This window comes from Piliocolobus tephrosceles, chromosome 2 (assembly GCF_002776525.5).
Source record: "Piliocolobus tephrosceles isolate RC106 chromosome 2, ASM277652v3, whole genome shotgun sequence".
Taxonomy (NCBI): Eukaryota; Metazoa; Chordata; class Mammalia; order Primates; family Cercopithecidae; genus Piliocolobus; species Piliocolobus tephrosceles.
In genome coordinates this window covers 190,885,947-190,898,812 of record NC_045435.1, presented here as the reverse complement: position 1 = coordinate 190,898,812, position 12,866 = coordinate 190,885,947, and the positions used below count along the sequence as shown (strand labels likewise).

At 49.4% G+C, this 12,866-nt stretch overlaps 1 protein-coding gene across 7 annotated transcripts in view; it reads left to right on the top strand.

The window, feature by feature from the left end:
* XXYLT1 (xyloside xylosyltransferase 1) overlaps nucleotides 1–12,866 on the top strand; it is a 194,097-nt gene that overhangs the window by 105,960 nt on the left and 75,271 nt on the right. For all 7 annotated transcript variants that reach the window (XM_023214779.3, XM_023214785.3, XM_023214781.1 and 4 more), the window contains one exon: nucleotides 11,613–11,745. In XM_023214779.3, coding sequence (XP_023070547.1) covers nucleotides 11,613–11,745 — 133 coding nt within the window. The remainder of the gene's footprint in view (nucleotides 1–11,612; nucleotides 11,746–12,866) is intronic.

The following is a 12,866-nucleotide window of genomic DNA, read 5'->3' as shown; positions in this document are numbered from 1 at the left end:
GAGGGGTCTCAGACCGCACCTGTTTCAAACTCCTCATCCTTACAATCTGGGACAGCTGGTGATGGCTTAGCCATGGTTGGATGCAGTGCCGTAGCCAGGCCTGTGAGCCACGGCTCTACCCCAGGGCCCGACCTACTCACTCTTGCCTAAAATCCCTCAGTTCACATTTCGTGGAATAATGTAGAGTCCATGTCAACAGTTGTTTGAAAAAACAAATAGAGGAAAGAAAAGGTGTTCTGGTGCTGCCTGTGGTATGCAGTTATCGTTTCTTTATCCAGTGAGAGTGGACATTGATCCCGTAGCCTGGAGATTTTCCAAGAGGGTCATTGCTGTCTCAAGTACTTGGGATGATGGACCCAAAGCTCCAGCCCCAGCAGCTCTGACATTTCTGCCTTGTTCAGTTCCCCTGCCTTGGGCACCATGGAGTCTTCTGGTATTTGCATTTTGGGGAAAACCAGAAGGAACGAATGTGCTTGGCACAACCTACCATAAGTGGGTGATACCAGGAAGCTCTTCTTGGCTGAGCATGGGTGAGGTCAACACAATGGAGCAGAATGCCAGCTAATAAATGTAGAAGGAATGAAGGCATTGGAAAGTCACTGTTTGACAATCGACATAGTTATATATATATCTGAGATGGAGTTTTGCTCTTGTCGCCCAGGCTGGAGTGCAGTGGTGTGATCTCGGCTCACTGCAACTTCCGCCTCCTGGGATCGAGTGGTTCTCCTGCCTCAGCCTCCTGAGTAGCTGGGATTATAGCTGCCCGCCACTATGCCCAGCTCATTTTTGTATTTTTAGTAGAGATGGGGTTTCACCATGCTGGCCAGGCTGGCCTCGAACTTCTAACTTCAGGTGATCCACCCGCCTCGGCCTCCCAAAGTGCTGGGATTACAGGCATGAGTCACCATGCCTGGCTCAACTTAGTAATAATTTATTTAGACAAGAATCGTCAATGGATGCTAAAACAAACAGGTAAACATTTGTTAAGAAATGGGATATTGTCAGAGTCTTAAAGTGTCACCCCACAAAATGTTGTTGTTACAAAGAGAAAAATAGTAGCTCGACTGTGATCAAAGTTAACGTCACCAGTGATAGGACAGTCTGGCACCGTGTGTCTGCCGGTGTGGCGCCGTGAGAACGCAGCACTGCTTCCGCGGCTTTCCTGACAAAGATGCACAGTCCGCCTCTAGTCAGGAGGAGACATCAGGCAAACCCAGACTGAAGAACTTCTACCAAATAATTGACCCATGGCCCAGCGCGGTGGCTCACGCCTGTAATCCCAGCACTTTGGGAGGCCGAAGCAGGCAGATCACAAGGTCAAGAGATCGAAACCAGCCTGGCCAACATGGTGAAACCCCATCTCTACTAAAAATGCAAAAATTAGCCGGGTGTGGTGGTGGGCACCTGTAGTCCCAGCTACTTGGGAGGCTGAGGCAGGAGAATTGCTTGAACCCGGGAGGTGGAGGTTGCAGTGAGCTGAGATCGTGCCATTGCACTCCAGCCTGGCGAAAGATTCCATCTCAAAATCAGTAAATCAATAAATCAATTAAAAAGTGGCCCATATTCCTCAAATTGTCCTAAGTCCTGGAAGACGAGGAAAGACTGAGGAATCATTTCAGATAGAACACGTGGGACACCTACGTGCAGTCTGGGGCCAAGCAAAACTGTGTTTTTGTTTTTGGACAACTGACACATTTTGAATAAGACTGTGGATGAAATGGTATTGGGTTGTTACTGCTAGTGTCCTGACTTTGATGTCGTACTGTTGTTACGAAAGAGAGTGTCCTTGTTTCTTAGGAAGTGCACGCTGAAATATTTATGAGTTGAAACCTTGTTTTCTCTTTCGTTTTTTGCACTCAGCTGCATTCTGTCAGTTTGGTGCATTGTATTTTATGTCTTTAATTTAAATTAAAATAACTCAAATGTTATTTAATTAGAAGAAAAACTAATGATTAAATGAAATTAAAATTTAACTAAAATTGGGAAATAGATTAATTAGTGCTGAAGTGCAGTTTGGTAAACAAAATCTTTGCAATGATAGAGTCCGCTGTGGGAGATGACTAAGGGGGTTTCTTAGTGGTGAAATGTGTGGGGACGTCTGCTCCATGAGGCGGGGAGAGTCTGTATTTCCAGTGAATATTGGAGCCTGGATTCTCAGCAGAGGGGCCAATCCTGTGACTTCCCTGCCTTCCTGTGTCATTCTTATCAGACTCATAACAGGAGGGGCTCCTCTCAGCCTCAGTAAACAGAGGTGAAAGCAATGAAACTTCAGCTGTCAGGGAGGAGGCAGCTCGAGAATGGGGACGGTAAGCCCTGTGTGTGAGGGTTCGATGAGACAAAATATGTAAAGTGCGTAGCCCAGCACCTGAGAGGTAGGTACTTAATTATCTCCTAGACGATAGATCGTCCATCTTTTTTAGAAGATGTAGTATAAACAGTGGTAATATAACATGACATTTTGTCAGGAGTTCTGGCTCAGGAGACAGGAAAGCTGAAGAGCCATTTGACCATTGGCTAGTCAGTTTGCAAACTGTCACAGGGTGAAAGATGTTTGCTACTGAAAAGATTAAGGCCATATTCTTTCCTCCTGCTAGAAAAGGTCAGAGAGGTATTTCCGGATTCATAAAGTGGAGAAACTTTTTTCTTTGCTGTGATGTGGGTTTCTAGCACAAGGGATGATGTGGGGCCATCCTTTCCATACCCCTCCATGGTCCCAGGGAGAAGTCAGGCGCTGTGGCTGGGGTTGGTCATCTTCCCCTGGGTGAGAAGCCGGCTGTTCTGTGCCTGGTCCCATTTGCTCTTCCTGGGAGAGGATCTCAGGAGTCTTTGCCTCTTTCTTGGTTGTAGGTGCTTCCGCTGTACTTGGTTAGAGGAGGCTGAGGAAACCCTGTAGCCTGCAACCCTGTAGAGGGTGGTAGGAGGCTGGAGAGCACCACCTGGAGAAGGATGAGTCTGCTGGGGGAGAGGAACTGAGACAGTGTCACTCCAGGAGAGAGTGGCGGATTCATTGTTCACAATGGGGAGAACTGCTGCCAGAATATAGAGACCTGCGTGTCAGAGACGTGAAAGAGGTAGCCAGGGTGCTAGAACTTGAAAACAAAATGTTTTCATGTTTACACAGGAAGGCAGGGAAGTCACAGGACTGGCCCCTGTGCTGAGAATCCAGGCTCCAATTTTCACTGGAAATACAGACTCCCCTTTTCACAGAGCAGAAGTCCCCACACATTTCACCACCAAGAAACCCCATTAGTCACTTCCCATAACAGACTCCATCATCGCAAAGTTCTATTTACCAAGCCGTACTTCAGCACGAATTAATTTGTGTTTGCTTAGGCATCGTAGCCAAGGACCCACAGATAAGCGTCCACGTCCATCATGAAATGTGTTTTCAGTGTCGGAATGGAACAAGGTCATGGTCACACAAGAGGTTGGCCATCAGAAACAATTTCAGGAGGTGTCAGCCGTCTTGGTATTGGTACCCCAAAGTGGGGCATCCTGCTCACAGAACTCCTTGGGCATTGCAGAAACAGTTGTGGGGTTGTGATCCTACTCTGAGGGTCTGTAGCTTGCTGGGATCTGGCCATCTCTGGCCTGGTCCTCCTTGCTAATGACCATGCCTGGATTCCAAGGGACCCAGTGGGACACAAACGCAGGGAAGCAAGGCGGGGAACAAAGTATGAGGCAGGGGACAGGGGACAGTAGTCCTTCAGGATGGCAGCCCAGGCCTGGCAGGCTTGGATCTTGTTGCTAGACCAACTGGGGACAGCTGAGGGCTGAACAAAGGTCTGGAGGAGAGCAAGCAAGAGTCTTTGCAGAAACACAGCAGTGGCTCCACTGCAGCAAGGAGGCTCCATGAACAGGGAAAGGGGATCTGGATGTGGGGCCGCCGACATAGAATTAGTCCCCATCTCGCCACTAGTGACCTTGTGACCGTAACAACACCTCATCTCTTTGGGCCTCTATTTCTTGGGTGTAATTACTTCTTGCCTCCTGTGGAAGGACTGCTAGTTCCTGCTCTATGTCAATTCTCTCCTTTTTAATTTACAACTGAATCCCATTTATTTGGGGGTAACCTTATGCCCATAAAAGAATGCATTTCATAGCTTTCCTTGTAGCTAAGTGTGACCATGTGACTAAATTTTGTGTAGTGAGATAGGAGAAGAAATGTTAAAGACTTCCAGGAAGGATGCTTAAAGAGTCTGCCTCATTGCAGGACGCAAGGTCCTTTCTCTTCGGTCCTTTCCATTGCCTGGAATGCAGCCAAGTTGGCTAGAGCCCCAGCAGTCCCCGTCTTGCACCATGAGGTACCTTGAGGATGGAAATGAGATCAAGGATAACAAAGGAGAAAAGCAGAAGTCGTCTGGGTCTGTGATGACTTCATGGAGCAGCCATGCCCTCCGGGGATGGCTTAGTTATGCTCTTCTGTGTGTTGAAACCATTGCTACTAGAGGTATTCTGTGATATGCAGTTGAACCCAGTCCACATGGATGCACCTGCCCCCTAGGGTTGCCGTAAGGATTCAGTGAGTTAAAGCATGGGAACGAGTTTTATGGGCTGGGAATGCACTTTGAACATTGCAACATGCCATAGAAATATAAGGAATTAGTCCTGTCATTGTCATTATCATATGAATCAATGGACGGGGCAAGGCTGCAGTGGACAGGCCCTGACAGGATGCAGGGCCAAGGGCAGGAGCAGGTGTCAGGGGACAGTGTGGGGATGAGGAGCTGCAGGCAGCAGGATGGAACCTTTGTTAGTTTACCTGGTTTTAGACTGAATCCATAAGGTGGCATGGGCTCAAATGCCACTCAAGAGGGAGAGAGTGGTTGGAAGATGAGATTAGTAACAAGAGCCCATAATTCTGACAAAGAATCTCAAAACAGAGAATTTGGAAAGTTGCACTGTGACAGTTTGGGCAACCAGTGGTATCTGTATCATTATTTTCAGAAAACACCTGATAATTCTATCCAAAAAGGATTGCTTTCTACAGCTTCCACCCCGGGGGTCTCTGAAAAAAAGCCTGTTGGCGAAGACGGAAGACCGGGCACCGTCAGTCTAACTGTTGTGAGCAGACTCCAGATGTGTTCCTACCTCAAATAGGAAAGAATTTAAGCTTTTGGAGACAAAAACAAACAAACAAACAAACAAAAAGAGTGGTTATAGCAGGCACTAGAGAGATGTAAACTGTGGAAAGGCCAGCAGGAGCCATGGACATCCACACCATAGACATGGAAGATTTTCAGATCTCAAATTCCGTTTCCCCTGTGTGTTGAACAACATCAATCCGTGCGTGCGCTATCGCTTCATACTGGCAATAGAAGGGAGAGGGAAATTTACATTGGGTGTCATACGTGCTGTCTTATATAAGTCCCCCAAATTTTTCAGCCAAGTTCAAAATAAATTCTGTCCTATCCTAAAGGATATGATTTATACCTCTTCGGAGAAGGTGCTAAGGAGGAGGAAGGAGACTCATGTTACACTGTTGCTGAAGCAGAAACTGTGTCTTCTCATGATAATTTGTTTGGTCCACAGAACAGGAGCTGGGCGTCATAAACAATGCCATGGCTGAGCCGTAGCTAACGCTGTTTTTCATGCTTCGTTTTGAGAGGGGGTGAGTAAGGCTAGAAGAAAGTTTGTTGTACAGCGAATATATGCAACTGGCTGTGGTTATTCATTGCAATTTCCTGGACCCAAAACCTTTTACCAGAGCTGCTAACAGGTTGCATAAATCACTCTATGAACTCTGTTTCCTTTCTCCCCCGCACCATCCGAGGAGGGGCAGGCTGCTAATGTGGAAAACATAGATTAGCACAGTGAGAGTCAGGGCCTTCCTGTTTGAGCAGAGCCTGCAAAGCTGAGCTCTGGCCGTATCCTGGCCGCCCAGGAGCCCGGAAGGCAGGGCCGCGTGGGCAATGAAGAGCGGGCACCAGGCTGTCGAGCCCAACAGACTTGGGGTTTTGAGCCCTAACGCTGACCAGCTGCATGATCTTGGATTATTATACTTCTTGATTTCCTCATTTGTCAAATGGATTTTTTTTTTTTTTTTGAGATAAGGCCTCGTTCTGTCACCCAGGCTGGAGCACAGTGGTGCAGACACAGCTCACTGCAGCCTCGGATTCCTGAGCTCAAGTGATCCTCTTGCCTCAGCTCCCAAAGTGCTGAGATTACAGGCATCAGCCACCACACCCAGCCAAATAGAAATAATATTAATCTTAGGGCTAGGCGTGGTGGCTCACACCTGTAATCCCAGCACTTGGGGAGGCCAAGGCAGGCGGATCACCTGAGTGCAGGAGTTCAAGACCAGCCTGGCCAACATGGTGAAACCCTGTCTCTACTAAAAATATAAAAATTAGCCGGGTGTAGTGGCGTGCGCCTGTAGTCCCAGCTACTCAGGAGGCTGAGGCAGGAGAATTGCTTGAACCTGGGAGGCGGAGATTGCAATGAGCCAAGAGTGCACCATTGCACCCCAGCCAGGGCAACAGAGCGAGACTCCATCTCAAAAAAAAAAAAAAAAATTTATATATATATATGTATCTCATAGAGTGTTTAGATGATTCAGTGAGTATAATGCATTGATACAAATTGGCTATTGTCATTAAAAGCTTCTTTTCAACTTTTGTGGCATAAAACCCTTTCTTCCAGAAGTTTCTCTATTGGTCCTTGTCAATGAAAGGGAATCCCAATGGTCTTCACGCTTCTTGGAGATGAGGGTCTTGCGGGAGGTGGTTGTGGTTGGGGGTTCTGGCCATGAAGCCGCAGCCACTGGACAGAGATGATCTGGAGTTGTCTGCTGTCTTCACTCTTGATGTGGAAGCATTTCTGGCTCATAAAGACAATAGGACTTTAAAAGGGACTTCAGAGATGTCTGAAGGCTTTTCTCAGAAATGTGCAGTGGATCAAGCAAACTGTCGAGTGAGGCAAATCTGTAATTGCTCTCCACCCGGAGCCTTTTTTGCTGAGTTGTCTTAAATTACCGAAACTCTCTGAGCACCAGGTTCCTCATCTGAAACTGGAAGATACTGACAGCCACCTCGAAGAGGCGTGATGGAGGTTCATGGGTGAGTCAGCATGCAAAGCCTTCCCAGGGCCTGGCACACGGACGTCCTTTCCCTGCTCCTAGAGGGTGAACATGTGGTCAGGCTGGAGGAGCCCCTAGAATCTGTGCCCAAGGCCTGGGACTCTTGGCATGTTCCCTTTCTTCCTTCATAGCCCCTATTCCTGTAGTGAGCCAGCTGCCCTGTGGCCGGGCCTTGTACTGGGAGGGAGATGGAGAAGAGCGCTTTGGCAGAGAAACGTCCAGCTCAGAAGCGACCCAAGTTTCTGTTGGATGTGAGATCCACCACCGCCAATTCCAACCACACATCCCGTTGGGGACACAGCCTGGGTCTGTGTGTCACGGGGCAGGCCCTCTACCACGTGCTCAGACCCTCTACCACGTGCTCAGACCCTCCAGTGCGGGAAGCCAGCCTGGTCTGGCTGATGGAGCACAGGGGAACCGTCCTGTCCCATGGGCCTCAGAACACCTCCTCTGGGGTCAGGGTCCTCTCACTGTTAGGGGAAGTCTCCACCCTTTTCAGTTGCCCTTTGGCTCCCGCTGGCCAGAGGTGCTACTGAACAGCAATTTAAAACACCAGAGTATGATAAGGCAGGTGGCATATTGCTGCAATATTTCAAAGTGGACAATGGGAAAATTAGCTCCCTTTCCAGGCAGCTGCTTCCAGGTCCCCAGCCTCATGACGCTGGAGTCACATAGCTTAATGCTGTCATAATTTCCCCTTCTCCCTAAACCCTCTCCCAGTTAGTGGAATTTGGGCTGACGCTCTGCAGTGAAAGCCCTCTAAAGTGTTATAAATATTTATCTCTGCAAATCTCTGAAGCCTTTTCAAAACAGACAGAGGAGGCACTTGCCTGGTTCACCTGCCCCTCCCTGCAGGCCTGTTGTGTTTCCCAGGATGGTAGGCACCGTGCTTACTTGAGCATGTCTTTTCTTTGCGTCATTTCTTGATCTCTTTTGTTGTGTGTTGCTTTTTGTGTGTTAAGATGTGTCTGCCAAGAATTGTTTCCGGGGATAGGAGAAGGGAAAGGAGAGGACAGAAGGCTCACGTTTTTTTTTTTTCTTCTGGAATTTTTTTTCCTTTTGTTGTTTATTTTTGGGTATCATTAATTACTCACTCTGGGTTGTAGTTCCGCCCGTGGTCAGATGACATGCTTGTGGCTGGTTTAATTGGATGCTGATGATGAGCTGAGTTGGCCCAAGCCATGTACTGGGAGGGAGATGGAGAGGAGCGCTTCGGCACAGAAACGTCCGGCTCAGAAGCGACCCAAGTTCCTGTTGGATGTGAGATCCACCACCGCCAATTCCAGCCACACATCCCCTTGGGAATGTTGGTTTGAAAATCTCCCAGCTGGTACTGGGGCCGTGCATGCGGCCCTCTGTGGTGTAATTGTCCAGAGGTATCGGCCGCCAGCCAGGCCTCAGCCCCAGGCAGAAGGCATAGGTGTTCTCAGCCCTGAAAGTAGTCCCCTGGACAGCCAGGAACTCCTGAGCAGTGCTGCCAGGGCTGTGGCGGCGATGATGGTGACAGGGTCTTGGAGGTCTTGAAAGCTACACCTTTAGCTTGTACTCACTCGTCTTCATGCTGATATTTTCATGGGGTGATATGCAGATACTCCACGAGCTAGTCGTGTTGGGTGCCTGTTTAGTCTTGTGCACACCCTTTGGTCCATTACACAATGCTTTCTGCTCTCTAGGAGTGTATGGCCCGTGTTGGGAGTGGGTTGGAGGTGACGGGGCTAATAAACACAAGAGCATTAGCTAGGGAGTCGGGAGACCTGGGTTCCGAGATCAGCTTTGCCGCCTAGCTTGAGTGTAATGCCTGACAAGTCTGTCTTCTTGGCCCTCAGTTTCCTCATCTGTAAAACGGGTAGAGGTGCCTCAGTTATAACCAGGCTTTTCAGATCTGCCATGCTAGATCTTTCTTTTTGTGGTGTTTTCTCAAGGTTTCGACATGGTGGACATTCAGCCAGCCTGGGGTGCTGGCTGTTCTTGTGAGTCTTGTAGATGTCTAGTCTTCCTTTTTCTCAGACATTTTTCCTCATGATTTATAGGTTTCATGTCTTCCTGGCTTTGGGGGCAGTTATCTCATTCATGTATTCCTCACATTTCGGTGGTCCTCCTGCTGTCATTTCAGCTCTCCTCCAACCAGCATCTTCTCTGTGATGTCGCTTCCATGGATCAGTCTCCTTTTGTCCTCACAATGCCTTCAGCGTTCTGTGTAACCCTCTTGCCCCCACGTATTTCCCACAGAGGGACGGCTACATTAAGGACCAGAGGCCAGAGGAACAGGCCCCTTTAGAAACCTCATCCTAATGAATTCCAGCATTCCTAGTAAGCATCTTTCTCTTCAACAGTGACATTTACAGCTTGGCGCCTTAATTTCATAATTACATAAAGGGGCTAACCTCCTGGACAGGTGCCTGCACGACAGGGCAGGCTGCTCAGGGGCCTGCTGGCCTCTGGGAATAGAAGGGCGTGGCCTCCCATCTCAGTCGTTCTACATGGGTGTGAAGGGGTCGCTTTGTGCTGGAGTTGCCGCCTGTCTCCTTCCTGGTCAGTGGACCTCACCTGGTGAAGTGTTACCAACCTTCAGCAAACCCTTCCTGGAAGGTGCTTTAGGAAGGAGGAGTTGTAAATAACATCGAAGCAGCTCAGATTCTGGTGTCTTAGGCCTACGTAGGACGTTTCTGGGTTTACTCCCAGCTGGTCCCTAAAGTACAGGGGAAGTGCTCAGGTTTACTAACGGGTATATTAAGACAAGATTAAGACGCTCATCCAGAAGCATCTGATGGTCCTGAGCCCCGCCCTCCCAGCACATTCCCATTCTCAAGGAGACAGGTACGCAGGTGGCCATGACCAGAGGCAGGCAGGCAGCCGTGTGGGGAGCACAGAGCAGGAAGCCATGACTCCTGCAGGGCCTGTCTGGGGTGTTTAGACTGCTTCTTGCAGAATAAGTAGGGTTTAGGTGGCCTCGAAAGAGAGAGCACCTGTAGCAGGTGGTGAGCTTTCGATGTGATGCTTGACGGGCTGACTAAATGCATGGCTGTTCCTCCCATCAGGAGTTTCTTCAGTTACAGCAAAATTACCCCAAATTCCTTAAATTGCCTTCCCATAAATTCTACATTTGGCCAGTGTGGTGCTCTGCTCCAGAATTCTGTTCCTCGAGGTCTCTAGGATCCCTGTAACACTGTCTGCAAGCTATTTCCCACACAAGGCACAGGAGAGCCTCCCCATTTTAGCAAATGGAGTAGCTGAGGTTCGGAGAAGTAACTTTCCCTGGGTCGCAGGCTCAGTCAGCAGCAGAACTGGACTCAAGTTGCACTCATGTGTTCTGATTCCCAGGCTGGGTACCAGGAACTTGCTCTCACCACTTCATCACTGAACCCCATGCGCCCCCTCTTTGGACCTCCCACAGCCACTCCTCGATTTCAGGCTTCAGCACTGGCCTCTCCCTCTACTTTTTGCAACCCACGTGTCTCTCTTGAGGGCAGGGTCCTGGTCAGCCTGGTGCCCGGCACAACACCTAGGCTCCCGGTCAGGCTGGGCTGGGTGAAGGATGGGGAAGGACTTTCACCAGTGCCTCCCTCGTGCACGTCTAGCCCGGAGTCATCTGGAGGCCATGGAGGCAGCCAGCTCTTAGGTGCCAGGTGATTGTGACATTGAAGAATTTGGGCTCTTCCTGTCTTTTAGGCAATGGATTAAAAACACAGTGGTATCTGAGATCGTTCAGCTGTTTCACTCTGTCAGCAGCTTCACTTGACACACATCTGGGTTTGCAGAACGTGCTGATAAAGGCCTGAGGCCATAATGTTTTTTAACTCTGTCTTGTGTGGGTCATTTGCTACCTGTGCTCCAAAGAGGAAACACCTGGATGCTTTGAATGTGTTTTTTTTTGGAGATGGTGTCTTGCTCTGTTGCCCAGGCTGGAGTGCAGTGGCGCGATCTCAGCTCACTGCAACCTCCGCCTCCCAGGTTCAAGCAATTCTCCTCCCTCAGCCTACTGAGTAGCTGGAATTACAGGCGCCTGTCACCACGCCCAGCTAATTTTTGTATTTTTAGTAGAGACGGGGTTTCACAATGTTGGTCAGGCTGGTCTCAGACTCCTGACCTCGTGATCCACCCACCTCGGCCTCCCAGAGTGCTGGGATTACAGGCATGAGCCACCGTGCCCGGCCTGCTTTGAGTTTTATGTAGGGAAGTAGGGTGTCCACATAAAGTATCATCCAAATGAGATACTTTTGAGAGTGAAATGGTGCACAGTTAACAGTCACATCAGGACAGCAGGCCGACGCTGGAGCGTGTGGTCGCCTAGTTATAAGCAAAATGGATGTCTGCAGTTGGAAGAAAAGACGCGGCAGTCGTTTGTGAAGACCAATAGTGCAGAGGGGTTGCTGGTAGATGAAAGGCCTTTTGTTCCAGCGGTAACTTTGCATCATTCACTGACAACAGTACGAGTCCAGTGCCCTTTTCTCTGCCCTCTGCGTCATTTTCTGTCCGTGGCCGAGCCTCCCGGGAGGTATGCCTGTGTCTCACTGTCCTTTTCTCTTTCCCACAGAGATCCTGCGGCTCATTCAGCTGGACCTAGACCTGAAGTTTAAGACCAACATCCGGGAGTTGTTTGAGGAATTTGACAGTTTCCTGCCAGGCGCCATCATTGGCCTAGCCCGGGAGATGCAGCCAGTTTACAGGTGCGTCCTGACTGCAGGGGGGCCACCTCCACAACCCTCCCCACCCTCCGCCCTCTCTCTTCTGCCACCCATGGCAGACGGGGATTTACTGGCGTCCCATCCTTCTGCACTTGGTGTCTTGGGCACACATTTGTGCTTATTGCTTACAGTTGATAGTATGGGCAGGTGGGTCTGTCCCAAGCCGTAGGTGCTACCTCGTTATTTTGGGGGAGTTTGTGGCCTTTTTCTTCGGAAAAGCCCAGTTGTTTTGGTTGTTGGATCTGGTTAAGTTCAGAATTTTAAAACCTTGGACTTTGTCTTATGGAGGAAGATTTAACTTCCCTTCTAGTGACCAACTAGGCTTTCTCGGCCCCTGAGTCACCAGTGACCCCTATTCTCTATTAGCAGAGTGGGTGGACTGGTGGTCTTGTAGGGAGGGAGGGCGGCACAGCGTTGGAACACAGACTGGCATCAGTAGTCAGCACGAAGAAGCACATTCCAGGTGATGCTGCGTTTGGTTGTCAAGCGTGTGTCACGGAAAAACTCCAGGACCTGAGAACCGTTCTTGAATAGTCACTGTAGCGCTATTTGTAGTAGCCAAAACTGAAAACGACTGAAACGTGCTACTTAGCGGAACGGATAAATAAAACGCATCCGTTCAATGGAGTGCTATACAGCGACAGCAAAAAAGGGAACGGCTCTGCGCGATGAGAGCGAAACTAACCTGGAGGCTTTCGGGATGAACGCGCAGGTGCGGAGAATGGGAAAGGAGAGCCAAGGGGGTGATGCCTCCCAAAGCCTGCGTGGCAGGTGGTGGGGGACGTGGGGCTCGGTTGCCTCTCGAGAGCCGCAAGGTCTTATTTCCTCACTTGGGTGTTTGGCTTCGTGTTTGCGTGCACTTTTTTGTATGTTCTGGTTCTACATCTTACAATTAAAAAAGTTTTTTAGAAAAGGAAAGGAACAGCCGAAGCAGGTTTTGATGAAAGTAAGCCAGGCCCGTGGCCCTGGGTCTGAAGAGTTTCACGTTGCTGGCTGTTTCTCCAGTGGGTAGAGCGACAGTGCACCCAGAGCAGAGCTGCCCGGGTTTGCTCGGAAAGAGCTGGGAGTTTGCTGTCCCGCAGGCATGGCCCGCTCTTTGTTCT